This window comes from Sebastes fasciatus, chromosome 7 (genome assembly GCF_043250625.1).
Source record: "Sebastes fasciatus isolate fSebFas1 chromosome 7, fSebFas1.pri, whole genome shotgun sequence".
Classification (NCBI taxonomy): Eukaryota; Metazoa; Chordata; class Actinopteri; order Perciformes; family Sebastidae; genus Sebastes; species Sebastes fasciatus.
In genome coordinates, this window is record NC_133801.1 from 430756 (window position 1) to 450952 (window position 20197).

General features: G+C 45.4%; 2 protein-coding genes and 1 non-coding gene across 3 annotated transcripts; 2 read left to right on the top strand and 1 right to left on the bottom strand.

Moving 5' to 3' along the window:
• Positions 1–180: 180 nt before the first annotated feature.
• Positions 181–6126, bottom strand: LOC141771005 (uncharacterized). Its single transcript, XM_074640856.1, has 5 exons — positions 5958–6126; positions 2141–2677; positions 1586–1662; positions 1238–1489; positions 181–1050 (listed from the first exon to the last, which is right to left on the bottom strand). The coding sequence occupies exons 2-5, from the start codon at positions 2664–2666 to the stop codon at positions 793–795; spliced, it is 1113 nt and encodes a 370-aa protein (XP_074496957.1). The 5' UTR covers positions 2667–2677; positions 5958–6126; the 3' UTR covers positions 181–792.
• LOC141771006 (dual specificity protein phosphatase 14) lies at positions 5217–16502 on the top strand. Its single transcript, XM_074640857.1, has 3 exons — positions 5217–5488; positions 14059–14374; positions 15485–16502. The coding sequence occupies exons 2-3, from the start codon at positions 14064–14066 to the stop codon at positions 15699–15701; spliced, it is 528 nt and encodes a 175-aa protein (XP_074496958.1). The 5' UTR covers positions 5217–5488; positions 14059–14063; the 3' UTR covers positions 15702–16502.
• On the top strand, positions 6241–6327 carry trnal-cag (transfer RNA leucine (anticodon CAG)). The gene has a single exon. It is a non-coding gene; the product is annotated as a tRNA-Leu (tRNA).
• Positions 16503–20197: the final 3695 nt, after the last annotated feature.

Sequence of the window (20197 nt, forward strand, 5' to 3'; positions counted from 1 at the left end):
GAGACACACTCCAGACCTGTCCTCAGAGACACACTCCAGACCTGTCCTCAGAGACACACTCAGAGACACACTCCAGACCTGTCCTCAGAGACACACTCAGAGACACACTCCAGACCTGTCCTCAGAGACACACTCAGAGACACACTCCAGACCTGTCCTCAGAGACACAATAAAGACACGTTATATAAATAATATTGATTTATTGTAATGAGTTAGTAACAGAAGTTCAGAGAGACAACCATCGATTGAACTCATAAATCAGACGGTAATATCGGGTCAACTTATTATTAATAATATTATTATTGATATTATTGGTGATTAATGATCATCTCATTCACCAGAATATATCCAAAAATAAATCTGTTATTGATGAGACGAGAACACATGATGAAAAATAACACTTTGTCTAGAACATAAATGTCTTTATTGATTATAATGTATGTATGTATAGATATATATCTATACATACAGAAATATATATGTGTGTATATATATAATGTGTATATATAAACATTATATGTATACACATTATATATAGTGTGTATATATAATGTTTATATACACACATTATATATATACATTATGTGTGTGTATATATACATTATATATAATGTTTGTATATATGTGTATATATATATATATAATGTGTGTATATATATATATACACTAGTAGTACTCTGCTGTACTGTTTATTTTTGTTTCTTATAAAGACTGACGGTTACACTCCAGGCGTCTCCGAATGTCTCCCGGTGTCTGTCCTCCCTCACATTTGACCGTAGTAGTATAACGTCTCTACAGCTCAGGTGTCCAGGCTGCTGCCGTGTCCCCCCGTGTCTTCTCTCTCAGGTGAGGCAGGACAGCGTCCCTGTAAAACTCCTCCAGTTTGGACACCGTCTCCTCCCACAGGTTGGGGTCAAAGGTCACCGGGACTATGGCCGTCTCCTTCAGGGTGAAGACGGCGAGGTCGGCCGATCGCAGGCCCGTCACCGCCAGCTGGACCTGGATCTGTGTGTAGTAACTGTGGGACGTCTTCAGGCGGTAGACCGGGGACTGGGACAGGAAGACAGGGAGAGGACAAGTGAGAAAGGAAGACAAGGATAGGAAGACTGAGACAGGAAGATGAGGAGAGGACGTTGGAGACAGGAAGATGAGGAGAGGACGTTGGAGACAGGAAGACTGAGACAGGAAGACAAGGACAGGAAGACTGAGACAGGAAGACGAGGAGAGGACGTCTTACCCCTCCGGGCTCCAGTCCGTCCTCGTCCTGTATTTCCAGACAGAAGGCGGGGTCGTCCCTGCAGGCGTCCTCCACCCGTCTGTCTCTGTGTTTGTAGGGACACTTCACTTCCAGGCAGAGCAGCCATTGGCCGGTCCGGCTGTCCGTCACGATGCCATCAGGACTCGCAGCCAACCAGGGATGCTGAGCATCGATGAACAAACCGCAGTCCTGGACGGAGACGGACCGCCCCGACGCAGCGCTCTTCTGCCTCTACAGGACGATGATGACATCATCATCATCATCATCATCATCTTCATCACACGTCTCTACATGAGGACAGGTGTGATCAGGTGTGTTGAACTGTACCTGGTACCTCCGGACCACCTCGGCTTCCATCTGGACCCCCCAGGACATGGCTCTGGTCTGGACGCTCCGCTCCGCACCTGTCCAGTCCAGAACGTCTCATGTTATTGATCAGTTATTAATTATTTTAATGTCAGGTGACCAGGTGGTCGGGGGCGGGGTTTACCTGTGACAGCAGCCAGGTAGGAGGTGGGCGGGGCTTAGGAGGTGGCTTACCTGTGATAGCAGCCAGGTAGGAGGCGGGCGGGGCTTACCTGTGATAGCAGCCAGGTAGGAGGTGGGCGGGGCTTACCTGTGATAGCAGCCAGGTAGGAGGTGGGCGGGGCTTACCTGTGATAGCAGCCAGGTAGGAGGTGGGCGGGGCTTACCTGTGATAGCAGCCAGGTAGGAGGTGGGCGGGGCTTACCTGTGATAGCAGCCAGGTAGGAGGTGGGCGGGGCTTACCTGTGATAGCAGCCAGGTAGGAGGCGGGCGGGGCTTACCTGTGATAGCAGCCAGGTAGGAGGTGGGCGGGGCTTACCTGTGATAGCAGCCAGGTAGGAGGTGGGCGGGGCTTACCTGTGATAGCAGCCAGGTAGGAGGCGGGCGGGGTTTTGCTCTTGCCATTAACGAAGCGGCTGTGAGCGATGCGGTGAGCCACGGAGGCCGTGATCCGGTTCTTCCTCCAGTTGAACCAGTCCTGGTTGGTACTCTGTCCGCGGGTCAGAACCTCCACGTCCTCCACAATACACCTGTCCAATTGGATCCCCAGACCCAGAGGGACCTGCTCCGGTGTGGGAGTGGCTCTGTCAGGGTCCGGTTTCTTCACGGGTTTCTGAGCGCTCCCTCTTTGTCCCCCATCAGGTCGTGGTCTCACAGCAGGACCTGGACTCACCTGAGGGGTCTTGCAGGTATCCTGGTTCCTCTGAACTGTCCCGGTCTGAGGGGGGTGTACGGCAGCAGGTCTGGTCTTCTGGGCTTGACTGGTTCTGGGTTTGGCTCCCGGTGTCTGGGACTGAATGCTCGGGTGATACCGGACCTTTGGGAGGACAGTTTTCTGGGTCCGGTCTGCAGCTGTGAGCTGGTTTGTGTTCTGGTTCTGCATCTTCAGGTGGTCTACGTCAGAACAGAAACTGGTTTACAAATCGTTCAATTCAAGACGTTTAAAGATCTTTAAAGATGTGACACCTGGTTCCACAGGTACGAAAGAACGAGGCCCTGTGTGGTCCCCTCCAAGGCTTGTAGTCGGGTAGTGGTTCTGAGTGTCTTTGTGGTGGTTCTGAGTGTCTTTGTGGTGGTTCTGAGAGTCTTTGTGGTGGTTCTGAGTCTGTTTGTTGTGGTTCTGAGAGTCTTTGTGGTGGTTCTGAGTGTCTTTGTGGTGGTTCTGAGTGTCTTTGTGGTGGTTCTGAGAGTCTTTGTGGTGGTTCTGAGTCTGTTTGTTGTGGTTCTGAGAGTCTTTGTGGTGGTTCTGTGTCTCTCTGTGGTGGTTCTGAGTGTCTTTGTGGTGGTTCTGAGAGTCTTTGTGGTGGTTCTGAGTGTCTTTGTGGTGGTTCTGAGTCTGTTTGTTGTGGTTCTGAGAGTCTTTGTGGTGGTTCTGAGTCTGTTTGTTGTGGTTCAGAGAGTCTTTGTGGTGGTTCTGAGTGTCTTTGTGGTGGTTCTGAGAGTCTTTGTGGTTGTTCTGTGTGTCTTTGTGGTGGTTCTGTGTGTCTTTGTGGTGGTTCTGTGTGTCTTTGTGGTTGTTCTGTGTGTCTTTGTGGTGGTTCTGAGTCTTTGTGGTGGTTTTGTGTGTCTTTGTGGTGGTTCTGAGAGTCTTTGTGGTGGTTCTGAGAGTCTTTGTGGTGGTTCTGTGTGTCTTTGTGGTGGTTCTGTGTGTCTTTGTGGTGGTTCTGTGTGTCTTTGTGGTGGTTCTGAGTCTTTGTGGTGGTTTTGTGTGTCTTTGTGGTGGTTCTGAGAGTCTTTGTGGTGGTTCTGTGTGTCTTTGTGGTGGTTCTGAGAGTCTTTGTGGTGGTTCTGTGTGTCTTTGTGGTGGTTCTGTGTGTCTTTGTGGTGGTTCTGAGTGTCTTTGTGGTGATTCTGAGTGTCTTTGTGGTGGTTCTGAGTGTCTTTGTGGTGGTTCTGTGTCTCTCTGTGGTGGTTCTGAGTGTCTTTGTGGTGGTTCTGAGTGTCTTTGTGGTGGTTCTGTGTGTCTTTGTGGTGGTTCTGAGAGTCTTTGTGGTGGTTCTGAGAGTCTTTGTGGTGGTTCTGAGTCTGTTTGTGGTGGTTCTGAGTGTCTTTGTGGTGGTTCTGTGTGTCTTTGTGGTGGTTCTGAGAGTCTTTGTGGTGGTTCTGTGTGTCTTTGTGGTGGTTCTGTGTGTCTTTGTGGTGGTTCTGTGTGTCTTTGTGGTTGTTCTGAGAGTCTTTGTGGTTGTTCTGTGTGTCTTTGTGGTTGTTCTGAGAGTCTTTGTGGTTGTTCTGTGTGTCTTTGTGGTGGTTCTGAGAGTCTTTGTGGTGGTTCTGTGTGTCTTTGTGGTGGTTCTGTGTGTCTTTGTGGTGGTTCTGAGAGTCTTTGTGGTTGTTCTGTGTGTCTTTGTGGTGGTTCTGAGAGTCTTTGTGGTGGTTCTGTGTGTCTTTGTGGTGGTTCTGTGTGTCTTTGTGGTTGTTCTGAGAGTCTTTGTGGTTGTTCTGAGAGTCTTTGTGGTTGTTCTGTGTGTCTTTGTGGTGGTTCTGAGAGTCTTTGTGGTTGTTCTGTGTGTCTTTGTGGTGGTTCTGAGAGTCTTTGTGGTGGTTCTGAGAGTCTTTGTGGTGGTTCTGTGTGTCTTTGTGGTTGTTCTGAGAGTCTTTGTGGTTGTTCTGTGTGTCTTTGTGGTGGTTCTGAGAGTCTTTGTGGTTGTTCTGAGAGTCTTTGTGGTTGTTCTGTGTGTCTTTGTGGTTGTTCTGAGATTCTTTGTGGTTGTTCTGAGAGTCTTTGTGGTTGTTCTGTGTGTCTTTGTGGTGGTTCTGAGAGTCTTTGTGGTTGTTCTGTGTGTCTTTGTGGTGGTTCTGAGAGTCTTTGTGGTGGTTCTGAGAGTCTTTGTGGTGGTTCTGTGTCTCTTTGTGGTGGTTCTGAGAGTCTTTGTGGTGGTTCTGAGAGTCTTTGTGGTGGTTCTGAGAGTCTTTGTGGTTGTTCTGAGAGTCTTTGTGGTGGTTCTGAGAGTCTTTGTGGTGGTTCTGTGTGTCTTTGTGGTGGTTCTGTGTGTCTTTGTGGTGGTTCTGAGAGTCTTTGTGGTGGTTCTGAGAGTCTTTGTGGTGGTTCTGAGTGTCTTTGTGGTGGTTCTGAGAGTCTTTGTGGTGGTTCTGAGAGTCTTTGTGGTGGTTCTGTGTCTCTTTGTGGTGGTTCTGAGAGTCTTTGTGGTGGTTCTGTGTCTCTTTGTGGTGATTCTGAGAGTCTTTGTGGTGGTTCTGTGTCTCTTTGTGGTGGTTCTGTGTCTCTTTGTGGTGGTTCTGAGAGTCTTTGTGGTGGTTCTGTGTCTCTTTGTGGTGGTTCTGAGAGTCTTTGTGGTGGTTCTGTGTCTCTTTGTGGTGGTTCTGAGAGTCTTTGTGGTGGTTCTGAGAGTCTTTGTGGTGGTTCTGAGAGTCTTTGTGGTGGTTCTGTGTCTCTTTGTGGTGGTTCTGTGTCTCTTTGTGGTGGTTCTGAGAGTCTTTGTGGTGGTTCTGTGTCTCTTTGTGGTGGTTCTGAGAGTCTTTGTGGTGGTTCTGTGTCTCTTTGTGGTGGTTCTGAGAGTCTTTGTGGTGGTTCTGTGTCTCTTTGTGGTGGTTCTGAGAGTCTTTGTGGTGGTTCCGAGAGTCTTTGTGGTGGTTCTGAGAGTCTTTGTGGTTGTATCTGGAAATTCTTTATTTTTGCTTTTATTTTGAAAAGCTGTAAAGCGACGGGCGGAAGTGGATATTGAACCCTGATTGAGGAGTCAACAGGTGAGTGACGTCAGTTGTGTTAAACATTCTGGTGGTTCAGCCGTAAACCAGACTCCGGTCACAAAGTGTCGTAAAGAGTGAATCCTTCAGACCCGGACCAGCCGGAGTCCTCAGACCAGGTCTTCAGAGGTCTACCGGCTCGTTAGGAGCTCCTCTTCTATTCGGCATCGATCCCGTGAAACAGCAGAACAGAGTTTAATGAAATGTTATGATTTTATAAGGTTGACCCTGGTGGTGGTGTTACAGCTAAATGCGTCCCCAGCAGGTCCAGCAGCCTGAGGGTTAATTCATACTGCAGACTGTGTACTTCTATCAGGGAATACCTCTAACAGAGTACTGTAACCCAGCAGTACAGCAGGTAAGGAAGGAAGCCCGGAGCAGAGCAGCATGTGTTTCAATGTGTAGTTATTACAAGAAACAATAATAATCTGTTTAAACAATAGAAACTAATAGAAACAGCAGATCTTACCTGCGTGTCACGTTCAAAGTCCGTCGGAGTGAAACGGAAGTGAAACTGAGTTTAAAGTGACTCATTATGTGGTGACACCAGGCGGGTCACGTGTCTGAGCTGCTCTACAGCCTGAATCATGGTCGGCCAATAATCGATTAACCCTGCAGATGATCCTGTGGTGTTGTAGTTCTATAGATATGAGTCAGAACAGATCTATATAAACAGATCTAGCCTGTTAAACCTCCGTGTTGGATCCAGACAGCTGGTTTATATATGTGTGGTGACGTCATTTCGGTGATGTGTCAGGATGGCCGAGCGGTCTAAGGCGCTGCGTTCAGGTCGTAGTCTCCTCTGGAGGCGTGGGTTCGAATCCCACTTCAAACAGACAACTTTTGATCCTTCTAACAGCAGTTTATAGACATATATGATTATTTTCAGACCTGTGAGGGAAATAATTCATTTTAATGAGCTTTTACATAAATACAGAAGTAGTGTATGGAGGACGACACATGACACAAGTAGAAATAAATAAATAAATACAAATAAGTAAACATTGAGTGTAAAATATGTATTATTTTATGTCCCCTTTAACATATATTTATATCGGGGGGCGCTGTCGAGCGATGAGCGGATAGGACGCAGCCACCTGTAGCTCCAGCAGATTTACGTTTAAAATTCCATTTTTTTACCAAAACCACTCGAAAATAATTCAGGAAGGTCATCAAGAATATAATCGAAGCCTCTGGGAAGGTAAGAGAGGAAGAAATCCGTGTGAAAATGCCGAAAAAGGCCAACACAAAGCTGGACCCGAGCGAGGGAACAGGCCCGAATGAAGCCTCGGGCTCAACTAGAGACGATAACGCCGGAGGGGTCGCCCGGACGGCGGGTAACAGCGACGTGCTGGGGGCCATAGCAGCGCTACACGCAGAACTGTTCCTTATCAAGTCGGAGATTTGTAAGAAGATTGAAACCGAGATCTCAGAGGTTACGACTACATTGAGATCTCAGAGGTTACGACTACATTGAGATCTCAGAGGTTACGACTACATTGAGATCTCAGAGGTTACGACTACATTGAGATCTCAGAGGTTACGACTACATTGAGATCTCAGAGGTTACGACTACATTGAGATCTCAGAGGTTACGACTACATGAGATCTCAGAGGTTACGACTACATTGAGATCTCAGAGGTTACGACTACATTGAGATCTCAGAGGTTACGACTACATGAGATCTCAGAGGTTACGACTACATTGAGATCTCAGAGGTTACGACTACATGAGATCTCAGAGGTTACGACTACATTGAGATCTCAGAGGTTACGACTACGTTGAGATCTCAGAGGTTACGACTACATGAGATCTCAGGTTACGACTACATTGAGATCTCAGAGGTTACGACTACGTTGAGATCTCAGAGGTTACGACTACGTTGAGATCTCAGAGGTTACGACTACATTGAGATCTCAGAGGTTACGACTACATTGAGATCTCAGAGGTTACGACTACGTTGAGATCTCAGAGGTTACGACTACGTTGAGATCTCAGAGGTTACGACTACATGAGATCTCAGGTTACGACTACATTGAGATCTCAGAGGTTACGACTACGTTGAGATCTCAGAGGTTACGACTACGTTGAGATCTCAGAGGTTACGACTACGTTGAGATCTCAGAGGTTACGACTACATTGAGATCTCAGAGGTTACGACTACATTGAGATCTCAGAGGTTACGACTACGTTGAGATCTCAGAGGTTACGACTACGTTGAGATCTCAGAGGTTACGACTACGTTGAGATCTCAGAGGTTACGACTACGTTGAGATCTCAGAGGTTACGACTACATTGAGATCTCAGAGGTTACGACTACATTGAGATCTCAGAGGTTACGACTACATGAGATCTCAGAGGTTACGACTACATTGAGATCTCAGAGGTTACGACTACATTGAGATCTCAGAGGTTACGACTACATTGAGATCTCAGAGGTTACGACTACATTGAGATCTCAGAGGTTACGACTACATTGAGATCTCAGAGGTTACGACTACATTGAGATCTCAGAGGTTACGACTACATTGAGATCTCAGAGGTTACGACTACATTGAGATCTCAGAGGTTACGACTACGTTGAGATCTCAGAGGTTACGACTACATTGAGATCTCAGAGGTTACGACTACGTTGAGATCTCAGAGGTTACGACTACATTGAGATCTCAGAGGTTACGACTACATTGAGAGGGGAAATTGCACAACTGAAGGCCGAAAACGACGCGGCGATAACAGCGCTGAAGGCAAAACCAAACTCTGAAAGAGTTAGCAGACTCGGCTAGCGGCTCCTCGGACACGATGCAGGACTTGGAGGACAAGGTCAAGAAACTTTCTGGGCAAGTTGAAACTCTCTCAGAAAAATGCCTAGACTTAGAGGGGCGCTCGAAAAGACAGAACTTGAGAGTGGTCGGAATAAAAGAAGGGAAAGAAACTGGGAAGCAGACCAGGGAGTTTGTGGCTCAGATGCTAACAGAGGTGCTAAACCTAGCAGAAACACCGGAGATAGACCGAGCCCACAGGGCCCTGAGGAGACGTCCTGGAGACAACGAGCCACCACGGCAGCTGATCGCGAGGGTACATTACTGTCATGTTTATGAAGACATAATGCAGAAAGTGATGTCCATCAAGGATTTAACATTTCAAGGACAACGGATCCGAATCTTCAGAGACTTCCCTCCTGAAGTAGTTAAACGCCGAGCTGCGTTCACTCCAGCCAGGAGGATGCTACGCCACAAACCTGGAGTCAGATTTGGACTTTTGTACCCAGCCAAGCTACGAGTGTCGCACAACGGATCAGAGAGGTTTTTCACCGACCCGGAGGAGGCTCGTCGTTATGCGGAGCGCCATTTCGGACCTCCAGGGGACGGGGTATGAGGACCAGATAATGAGGGCCCTCCACTTTGAACTTCAGAGAATTACTGAGAGGACTTTCCGTTTAGGATCTCCAAAGAGAGACTGAGATTGAGGACTCCAACAGGAGCCTCTTACAGGTGAACGTCAGGGTGGCTTTTGCAGAATGTTATTCTTGTTATATTGAAGGTTAAAGTGCACATTCTGCCACTGTTTACATTCGTTCTAAAGTGCCACAGCCCATTTTGTTCAAAGTGTTTAAGTCTAAGTTTACTGATGTAGTTCTGCTACTGATCCGTTGTATACAGTTGGGCTTATATTAAGCAGACAATTGATTAACAACTGCTGCTATTTTTCTTCCAGTATTTTGTAGTGGGTGCTATTGGATAGAGCACGTTTTCTATGTTTACATTCTGATCCTGAGGGGAACTGGCCAAAAAGACAAATGTTACCTAATTATGACGGAAATACTTAAAGAGGAGGTCAAGTTAAACATACTCTCTCTAAAATCCTTACTCACCCTTTTTTTTGCAGTTGAGCCAGACCTATCCCCTTGAATAATAAATAATATACCTTATGTTAATTCTAGAATTTTTGGTTTTGGGTTCACTATATAACTGTGGGGCTACACCGGAAGGTCAGTATGGTAGTGATTAAGAATTGGTTGTTAGGTAGTTGGTGCAGAGTTTGGACTTCTGGGAGAGAGGGCTGGTCCCGCTCCCAGAGGTCTAAATGTGGGTGCACCAAGGGGAAGGTGAGTGTTTTTGTGTTTCTGTTGTTTTGTTTAAGGGTAGGAAGGGGGGCGGGGTGGGGAGCAGTGCTACATAGGCTGTATCATTTAACGACAAATGGCAATGCGTCACAATCATTACAGGAGAATGATATTTCCTTATGGTTGCACCGATAGATAAGGACGGAGATATAGGAACAGGACGAAATTTAACTTTTTGCACATGGAATGTGAATGGAATAAATGAACCAGTAAAAAGGGGCAAGGTACTGTCGCACCTGAGAGAGTTACGGGCCGATGTGATTTTCTTACAAGAGACGCATTTGAAAAATGAAGATCATGGTAGAATTAAGGCTGGATGGATAAGTCAAGTATACCATTCCAAGTTTTCAGCCAAGGCTAGGGGGGTGGCTATCCTAATTCGCAAAAATGTTCCATTCTTACATCAGTCTACAATTGCAGATAAAGAGGGAAGATATATTTTGGTTACGGGTGAGATTCAGTCCACACCAATTACATTGCTGAACATATATGGGCCAAATTGGGACGATCCTGAATTTTTTAGGAAAGTCTTTAGTTTGATACCGGACATTTCTACCACAAATTTGCTGATTGGGGGGATTATAATCTAGTCCTGGACACTTATTTGGACAGATCATCTACGCGAAGAATGACATCATCTAACGCTTCTAATTTTCTGAATTCATATATTAAAAATACAAACTTATTGGATGTGTGGAGAATTTTAAATGCAACAGGTAGAGAATACTCATTTCATTCTCAAGTTCACAATGTATACACCAGAATAGACTACTTCTTGTTGGATGCCAAACTCCTGCCTGGAGTTCAGAATGCGAAATACCACGACATTGTCATTTCTGACCACTGTCCCGTCTCTCTCTCATTGAGGCTGCTCGAGGCTGAAAAGACCTATAGATCCTGGAGGTTTGATCCCCAACTGCTTACGAAAAAACGTTTTTGTGAGTACTTAGAGACTCAGATGAAGTTGTTTTTTGAGACGAATGATAAAGATGATATTTCACCGACTTTGTTGTGGGAAACTTTTAAAGCATATACAAGAGGATGTGTCATTTCCTTTCAATCCTCACAAAAAAAGCGCGACCGTTTTGAAAGATCACAGTTGGAGGACCAAATACGAAAATTAGACGCAGAAAACGCTGCCCAACCGTCCACTGAGGCGCATAATAAAATTTCAGCCCTCAAATACAAGCTCAATCAATTACTCTCTGAAAAAATCTCAAGAGCTTTCATATTTACTAAACAGACATTTTTTGAATTTGGCGATAAACCGCACAAGTTGCTGGCAAGGCAGCTACGGAAAAGGGAAAGCGATAGGACCATTCATAAGATAAAATCGGACTCTGGAACTCATATTACCTCACATAGTGACATAAACAGTACCTTTCGGCAATTCTATGAAAAGTTGTACACCTCCCAAGCCCAGGCACCACCCGAGGTTATGGACCATTTTTTACAGGCATGTGATTTGCCCACATTATCACCGAGGGATCAAAATTCCTTGGAGACAGAAATTACATGTGAGGAAATAAAGAAGACGATCAAGTCTTTAAAAAGTGGTAAAAGCCCAGGACCAGATGGGATTTGCAATGAGTTTTATAAAAAGTTTGATAATATGCTAGCCCCATACCTGTTGAGGATGTACAGAAAGGCGTTTGAGGTTGGCACACTACCACCAACACTAAATGAAGCTACTATAACAGTTATTCCAAAGAAAGGGAAAGATTTAGAGCAGGTAGGTTCATATAGGCCAGTGTCACTATTAAACACAGACCAAAAAATCTTGGCCAAATCCTTAGCTAACAGACTCGGTCCTTATATGGCTAAATTGATACACCCGGATCAGACAGGGTTCATTCCGAAAAGACATTCGTTTAATAACTTCAGACGCCTTTTTAATATTATGTACTCTCCCAGACATCCTAAGGAAGATTTGTTCATCTTGAGCTTAGATGCGGAAAAGGCCTTTGACTGTGTGGAATGGCCCTACCTATATGCAGTACTAGAAAAATACAAATTTGGCACAAAATTTATTGCATGGGTTAAGATATTGTATAACAATCCCAGTGCTAGAATCCTTACTAACCGGACAGTTTCAGATGCATTCAACCTTTGTAGGGGCACTAGGCAGGGTTGTGCTCTGAGTCCCTTGCTGTTTGCTCTAGCATTGGAGCCTCTTGCAGAAACAATCAGGGCTCACACTGAGATTTTTGGTTATAACACAGAATATACTTCAAATAAAATTTCGCTGTATGCGGACACATAACGAGGCCACTGACTTCTATTCCTATCATATTGGAGACGATTGACTTATTTAGCTCCTTTTCGGGATATAAGATAAATTGGAGCAAGAGCGAACTGATGCCGGTGCGGTGTAGAGATCCAAGTATGCTCGAACAGATTCCATTTAAACTGGCTTTGGAAAAATTTACATATTTGGGGGTAGAGATCACGAAGAAATATAACTCCCTATTTGAAGCTAATTTTATGGCTATGTTAAACAAGTTTAAAACCAAATTAGAGTTTTGGAAAACCCTTCCAATTTCTCTGATAGGTAGAGTGAATGCAATTAAAATGATCTGTCTCCCTCAACTGTTATACCTCTTTCAAAACATACCTATATATCTTACTAAGAGCTTCTTTAAAAAACTCGACTCCATAATTCTACCATTTATCTGGAATTATAAATCCCATAGAATTAGGAAAGACCACCTGTGCAAGCCTAAGGGGGATGGGGGACTGGCTCTACCAGATTTCAGGCTATATTATTGGGCAACAAACATTCGATGTGTTTCCTATTGGCTGGATGAAACGATTGTTCTCGACAGCTGGCTGGATATGGAGCGAGAGGACTGTCTACCCAGCTCACTTGGTGCTATTGTAATGTCTCCCATTCGTCTCAAAAAAGCATGTTATAATTACAATCCGATTATTCATAGCACTACTCAAATTTGGAAACAAATAACCAAACACTTTAAACTTAGAGCTCTATCCTTTACACTTCCGATATCGGCAAACCCGTCTTTTACCCCTTCAACCCTAGATGGAGCCTTTGATCAATGGAAAGAATCAGGACTGAGTAGTGTTGGGGACTTATACATTCGGGGTACGTTTGCTTCCTTTCAGCAGCTTCAGGAGAGGTATGGGCTGTCAAAAACAGATTTTTTCAGATATCTCCAGATTAGACACTTTGTGAAAACTCATCTTCACAATTTTGAGGTTGCAACACCTGATAAACTAGACCAGTGTCTGAGAGACTGTATAGTAGATAACCATCCAGTTTCATTTGTATACAATACATTGCAGGACCTTCAACAAGTAGATGTGAGCTCTATAAAAAAGGGCTGGGAAAAAGACCTCGGGATAGAAATAACGGAGAACATTTGGGACAAGATCTTGAAGTATGTTCACATCTGTTCTTTGAATGCCAGACACTGTTTGATACAGTTTAAGATTCTGCACAGGCTACATTACTCTAAAGTAAAGCTACATAAAATCTTTCCAGAAACGTCACCAAGATGTGAGAAGTGTGCCCAAGCAGATGCAGATTTACTTCATAGCTATGCACTATGCCCTAAAATACAGGACTTTTGGGTTGCAATATTTTCATTCTTTTCTAAGATTTTTAAAGTCCAATTAAAACCTGATCCACTTTTGGTTATACTAGGAGCTTCCGAAAGCTCTAAAATCCTACAGAACACACAATATCATCTCCTGTCCTATGGTCTCCTTTGTGCAAAGAAACTGATTCTCTTGTTCTGGAAAGGGACAGATGTGCCAACATTTAAATCCTGGATAACAACACTGACTGATCCCCTCCACCTAGAAAGGATCCGATACACCCTTAAAGACAGACTGGAGGTATTTGAAAGGATTTGGAGACCGATGATCTCCTTTATAGGAGGAACAGACAATTAAGACGCAATAGACACATAGTCTTTAGTACCCGAGGTAGCACTGCTCAGGGATGGGAGGGTTACACCGGTTTATGTATATACTGTATGTCGCCAATGTCTCCCTGATTTGTTTGCCTTAGGGTGCTGTCTGTGTTTTTTTAGTTTTTCTGTTTTCCTATCATTACGTATGTTTTTTGTATTTGCTTGTCTCCATGTTGTTTGCCATTAGTTCCTAGTTTTGTCTGTTTTTGTTGTTATGTATAAAAAGTGAGGCATGATAAACACCCCACAAAGTTTGTATCACTGACATGCACATGCTTCTTAATAAAAATATTTGAAACATATATTTATATCTGATTGATGGATACTGAAATATAATAACAATAATAAGGTGATAATGATGATGTCATAATCCTTGATCCCGCCCCCAGAGGTTGATTGACAGGCGGGTGTCCTCCTCATCTATTAAAATACTAATCAGATATGTATTTATTCATTTGGATGTTTATAGTCCGTCCCCGTCCCCGGCGCTGACGGTCCACCTGTCCTCCAGGTGTCATGGCGGTCTCTCAGGTGCGTCCCGGACTGTTCCTCAGCGGTCTGGACTCGGCCTTGAACGCCAGCGTCCTCTCCAGCAGGAACATCACGCTCATCGTCAACGCCAGCGGGCTGGAGGACGTGTCCTACCCGCCGCTGGACGGCCTGCGTGTCCTCCACGTCCCCGTCCAGGATCGACCTCACGCCCCCCTGAGACAGTACTTTGACCCAGTGGCCGAACGGATCAACCAGAACCAGACGGGGAGGACTCTGGTCCACTGCACCGCCGGCCGGAGCCGATCGCCCGCTCTGATCATGGCCTACCTGATGAGGTAAACCACCGGGTCCCCTCACCTGTCAGAGGCCCCGCGGGGTCCGATCCAGGGTCGCTTCTAGTTGGGTAGTGGTTCTGAGTCCGTTTGTGGTGGTTCTGAGTCCGTTTGTGGTGGTTCTGAGTCTGTCTGTGGTGGTTCTGTGTGTCTTTGTGGTGGTTCTGAGTCTCTTTGTGGTGGTTCTGTGTGTCTTTGTGGTGGTTCTGTGTCTGTCTGTGGTGGTTCTGTGTGTCTTTGTGGTGGTTCTGAGTCTCTTTGTGGTGGTTCTGAGTCTCTTTGTGGTGGTTCTGTGTCTCTTTGTGGTGGTTCTGTGTCTCTTTGTGGTGGTTCTGTGTCTCTTTGTGGTGGTTCTGAGTCTCTTTGTGGTGGTTCTGTGTCTCTTTGTGGTGGTTCTGTGTCTCTTTGTGGTGGTTCTGAGTCTCTTTGTGGTGGTTCTGAGTCTCTTTGTGGTGGTTCTGTGTCTCTTTGTGGTGGTTCTGAGTCTCTTTGTGGTGGTTCTGAGTCTCTTTGTGGTGGTTCTGTGTCTCTTTGTGGTGGTTCTGTGTCTCTTTGTGGTGGTTCTGAGTCTCTTTGTGGTGGTTCTGTGTCTCTTTGTGGTGGTTCTGAGTCTCTTTGTGGTGGTTCTGAGTCTCTTTGTGGTGGTTCTGAGTCTCTTTGTGGTGGTTCTGAGTCTCTTTGTGGTGGTTCTGTGTCTCTTTGTGGTGGTTCTGAGTCTCTTTGTGGTGGTTCTGAGTCTCTTTGTGGTGGTTCTGAGTCTCTTTGTGGTGGTTCTGTGTCTCTTTGTGGTGGTTCTGAGTCTCTTTGTGGTGGTTCTGAGTCTCTTTGTGGTGGTTCTGAGTCTCTTTGTGGTGGTTCTGTGTCTCTTTGTGGTGGTTCTTTGTCTCTTTGTGGTGGTTCTGAGTCTCTTTGTGGTGGTTCTGTGTCTCTTTGTGGTGGTTCTGTGTCTCTTTGTGGTGGTTCTGAGTCTCTTTGTGGTGGTTCTGTGTCTCTTTGTGGTGGTTCTGAGTCTCTTTGTGGTGGTTCTGTGTCTCTTACTATTGTAGTAGTAGCAGTAGTACTACTACATTGATGTACTTGTACATGCTAGTACTACTCCTCTGGTCTCTGCAGGTCTGAAGGTCTCAGTCTCCGGCGGGCCCATGAGGTGGTTCTGGACCGGCGTCCTTTCATCCGGCCCAACGCTGGGTTCTGGAGGCAGCTGATGGACTACGAGAAGATGCTGTTCAGCAGGAACACCGTGAGGATGGCGAGGACGTCCGCCGGCGTCCTGCCTGAAGCTCTGCAGGACGCCGAGGACGCCGAGGCGGCGTACTGCGTCAACGTTTGAGGACCCGACGATGACGATCAGAACCAGGATGTAACATTTTAAACCAGGTCCCCATTAAACCTGAAACCAACAACAGGTCGGTCCGTCTCTGAATACTGTCCCTCTTCCTGTCTGTGTCTCAGCTCAGAGCCCGTTGGTTCCTACTGAGGACATTAAAGACTCTGGCTGTATTCGAAACCGCATACTATACTAGTAGTACGTACTGATTTGGCCAAAATGTAGTATGTAGTATGTAGTAGACCGGTCTCTAGAGAGCTCCAGCAGCTCATAGCGGTCTCTGAGCGTGACTACCCGGCTTGCTGGCAGCGACCCGGGCAGGCGCTCGCTGGCTGTCACGGTATTCTGTGGAGCTTCTAAACTCCGACAACGGTGGAACAAATGTTCGATTCGCCATCTAACTTCGTAAAACTGCCGATATTAATAATCTACACAGTTGATTTCTCGCCTCAAAAACGTTCAGAAGTGAATTTAGTGTTGAAATGGCTACAGAAAACGTAAAAAAAGAGCAGCTTCTGGCTGCTGTTTTTATACCCGTAGCCTGTGCTGCTCCGCCGCTTTGCATTGTGGGATACAGTAGGCGAGATAGACTGGTCCGATGCAGACTGGAGAATTTTTCCAAATCAGTACGTCATCCGGGTATTTCTGGCATACTGGAGATTTAGCTTTTGTTCGCATACTAATACTGCATACTGCATACTGCATACTCCATACTGCATACTGCATACTGCATACTGCATACTGCATACTGCATACTGCATACTGCATACTCCATACTGCATACTCCATACTGCATACTGCATACTGCATACTGCATACTGCATACTGCATACTCCATACTGCATACTGCATACTGCATACTGCATACTGCATACTGCATACTCCATACTGCATACTGCATACTGCATACTGCATACTGCATACTGCATACTGCATACTCCATACTCCATACTGCATACTGCATACTGCATACTGCATACTGCATACTGCATACTGCATACTCCATACTGCATACTGCATACTGCATACTGCATACTGCATACTCCATACTCCATACTGCATACTGCATACTGCATACTGCATACTCCATACTCCATACTGCATACTCCATACTGCATACTGCATACTGCATACTCCATACTGCATACTGCATACTCCATACTGCATACTGCATACTCCATACTGCATACTGCATACTCCATACTGCATACTGCATACTGCATACTGCATACTGCATACTGCATACTCCATACTCCATACTGCATACTGCATACTGCATACTCCATACTGCATACTGCATACTCCATACTGCATACTGCATACTGCATACTCCATACTGCATACTCCATACTGCATACTCCATACTCCATACTGCATACTGCATACTCCATACTGCATACTGCATACTCCATACTGCATACTGCATACTGCATACTGCATACTGCATACTGCATACTGCATACTCCATACTGCATACTGCATACTGCATACTGCATACTCCATACTCCATACTGCATACTGCATACTGCATACTCCATACTGCATACTGCATACTGCATACTGCATACTGCATACTGCATACTCCATACTGCATACTCCATACTGCATACTGCATACTCCATACTGCATACTGCATACTGCATACTGCATACTGCATACTGCATACTGCATACTCCATACTGCATACTGCATACTGCATACTGCATACTCCATACTGCATACTGCATACTCCATACTGCATACTCCATACTCCATACTGCATACTGCATACTGCATACTCCATACTGCATACTCCATACTGCATACTCCATACTGCATACTGCATACTCCATACTGCATACTCCATACTCCATACTGCATACTGCATACTGCATACTCCATACTGCATACTCCATACTGCATACTCCATACTGCATACTGCATACTGCATACTGCATACTGCATACTGCATACTCCATACTGCATACTGCATACTCCATACTGCATACTGCATACTGCATACTGCATACTGCATACTGCATACTCCATACTGCATACTCCATACTGCATACTGCATACTGCATACTGCATACTGCATACTCCATACTGCATACTGCATACTGCATACTCCATACTGCATACTGCATACTGCATACTCCATACTGCATACTCCATACTGCATACTGCATACTGCATACTGCATACTACATTTTGGCCAAATCAGTACGTACTACTAGTATAGTATGCGGTTTCGAATACAGCCTCTGATACATGTCCTCTAATCAGGAACCTCCTGAAGTCTCTGTAGAGACATCTCAGACAAAGCCACCAAACCAAGACCAGGGCTGTTTTCGAAACCGCATACTGCATACTACTGAGGAGCGCAGTATGCAGTATACAGTACATACTGTATACTGCGTTCCTCAGTAGTATGCAGTATGTGACAGTTAAAGTGATGTATTTAGCAGTATGCTAGACGAGGCTTAAGCCTTCAAACCAGCTCTTAAAGCACAGGACAAAAAAACTAACTTGTACCACTATTACAATATTATCAAAAAATAAAACTTTGATTTTGTTGTTTATGTTGTGCTTGTTTACTTTATAAGATACTGCAGGTTTAAACTATTTATTCTGACAGCTCATAAAGAAGTCCGACAAACAGGATCATCAACGAGGAGAGACGGGAAATATAAAACATTCATCCACAACGTTTACTTTACTCAAACTGCTTTTTCAGTTACAGCAAAAGGACTGATCTCCCTCCAGATATTAGAGACATGTTGTCTCATCAGGAACCTCTCTGCCCCGTCAGAAGCTGCTCTTTCCCTCTCCTCTTCTCTCTCCTCTTCTCTTCTCTCTCCTCTCCTCTTCTCTCTCCTCTCATCTTCTCTCTCCTCTCCTCTCCTCTCTCCTCTTCTCTCTCCTCTCCTCTTCCTCTCCTCTCATCTTCTCTCTCCTCTCCTCTCCTCTCTCCTCTTCCTCTCCTCTCCTCTTCTCTCTCCTCTCCTCTTCTCTCTCCTCTTCTCTCTCCTCTCCTCTTCTCTCTCCTCTCCTCTTCTCTCTCCTCTCCTCTTCTCTCTCCTCTTCCTCTCCTCTCATCTTCTCTCGCCACTCTGCTGCTCTGCAGCCGCTCTGTGAGCGTCACTGGCCGGCTCTCCAGCGAGCTACGCCCGCGGGTGATTGTGGAGCTTTTTAACTCCAAAAAGGCAGATAAACACAGGTTCCTGTTAATTTATAATGGACATCTGTGTTGTGATATTTAAACAAACTATCCGTCAACAAGGAAATCAAAGCCTCTCGTCTACAGACCGGTCTCTAGAGAGCTCCAGCAGCTCATAGCGGTCTCTGAGCGTGACTACCCGGCTTGCTGGCAGCGACCCGGGCAGGCGCTCGCTGGCTGTCACGGTATTCTGTGGAGCTTCTAAACTCCGACAACGGTGGAACAAATGTTCGATTCGCCATCTAACTTCGTAAAACTGCCGATATTAATAATCTACACAGTTGATTTCTCGCCTCAAAAACGTTCAGAAGTGAATTTAGTGTTGAAATGGCTACAGAAAACGTAAAAAAAGAGCAGCTTCTGGCTGCTGTTTTTATACCCGTAGCCTGTGCTGCTCCGCCGCTTTGCATTGTGGGATACAGTAGGCGAGATAGACTGGTCCGATGCAGACTGGAGAATTTTTCCAAATCAGTGCGTCATCCGGGTATTTCTGGCATACTGGAGATTTAGCTTTTGTTCGCATACTAATACTGCATACTGCATACTGCATACTGCATACTCCATACTGCATACTGCATACTGCATACTGCATACTGCATACTCCATACTCCATACTGCATACTGCATACTGCATACTGCATACTCCATACTCCATACTGCATACTCCATACTGCATACTGCATACTGCATACTCCATACTGCATACTGCATACTGCATACTCCATACTGCATACTGCATACTCCATACTGCATACTGCATACTCCATACTGCATACTGCATACTCCATACTGCATACTGCATACTGCATACTGCATACTGCATACTCCATACTGCATACTGCATACTGCATACTCCATACTGCATACTGCATACTCCATACTGCATACTGCATACTGCATACTCCATACTGCATACTCCATACTGCATACTCCATACTCCATACTGCATACTGCATACTCCATACTGCATACTGCATACTCCATACTGCATACTGCATACTGCATACTGCATACTCCATACTCCATACTGCATACTGCATACTGCATACTGCATACTGCATACTCCATACTGCATACTGCATACTGCATACTGCATACTCCATACTCCATACTGCATACTGCATACTGCATACTCCATACTGCATACTGCATACTGCATACTGCATACTGCATACTGCATACTGCATACTCCATACTGCATACTCCATACTGCATACTGCATACTGCATACTCCATACTGCATACTGCATACTGCATACTCCATACTGCATACTCCATACTGCATACTGCATACTCCATA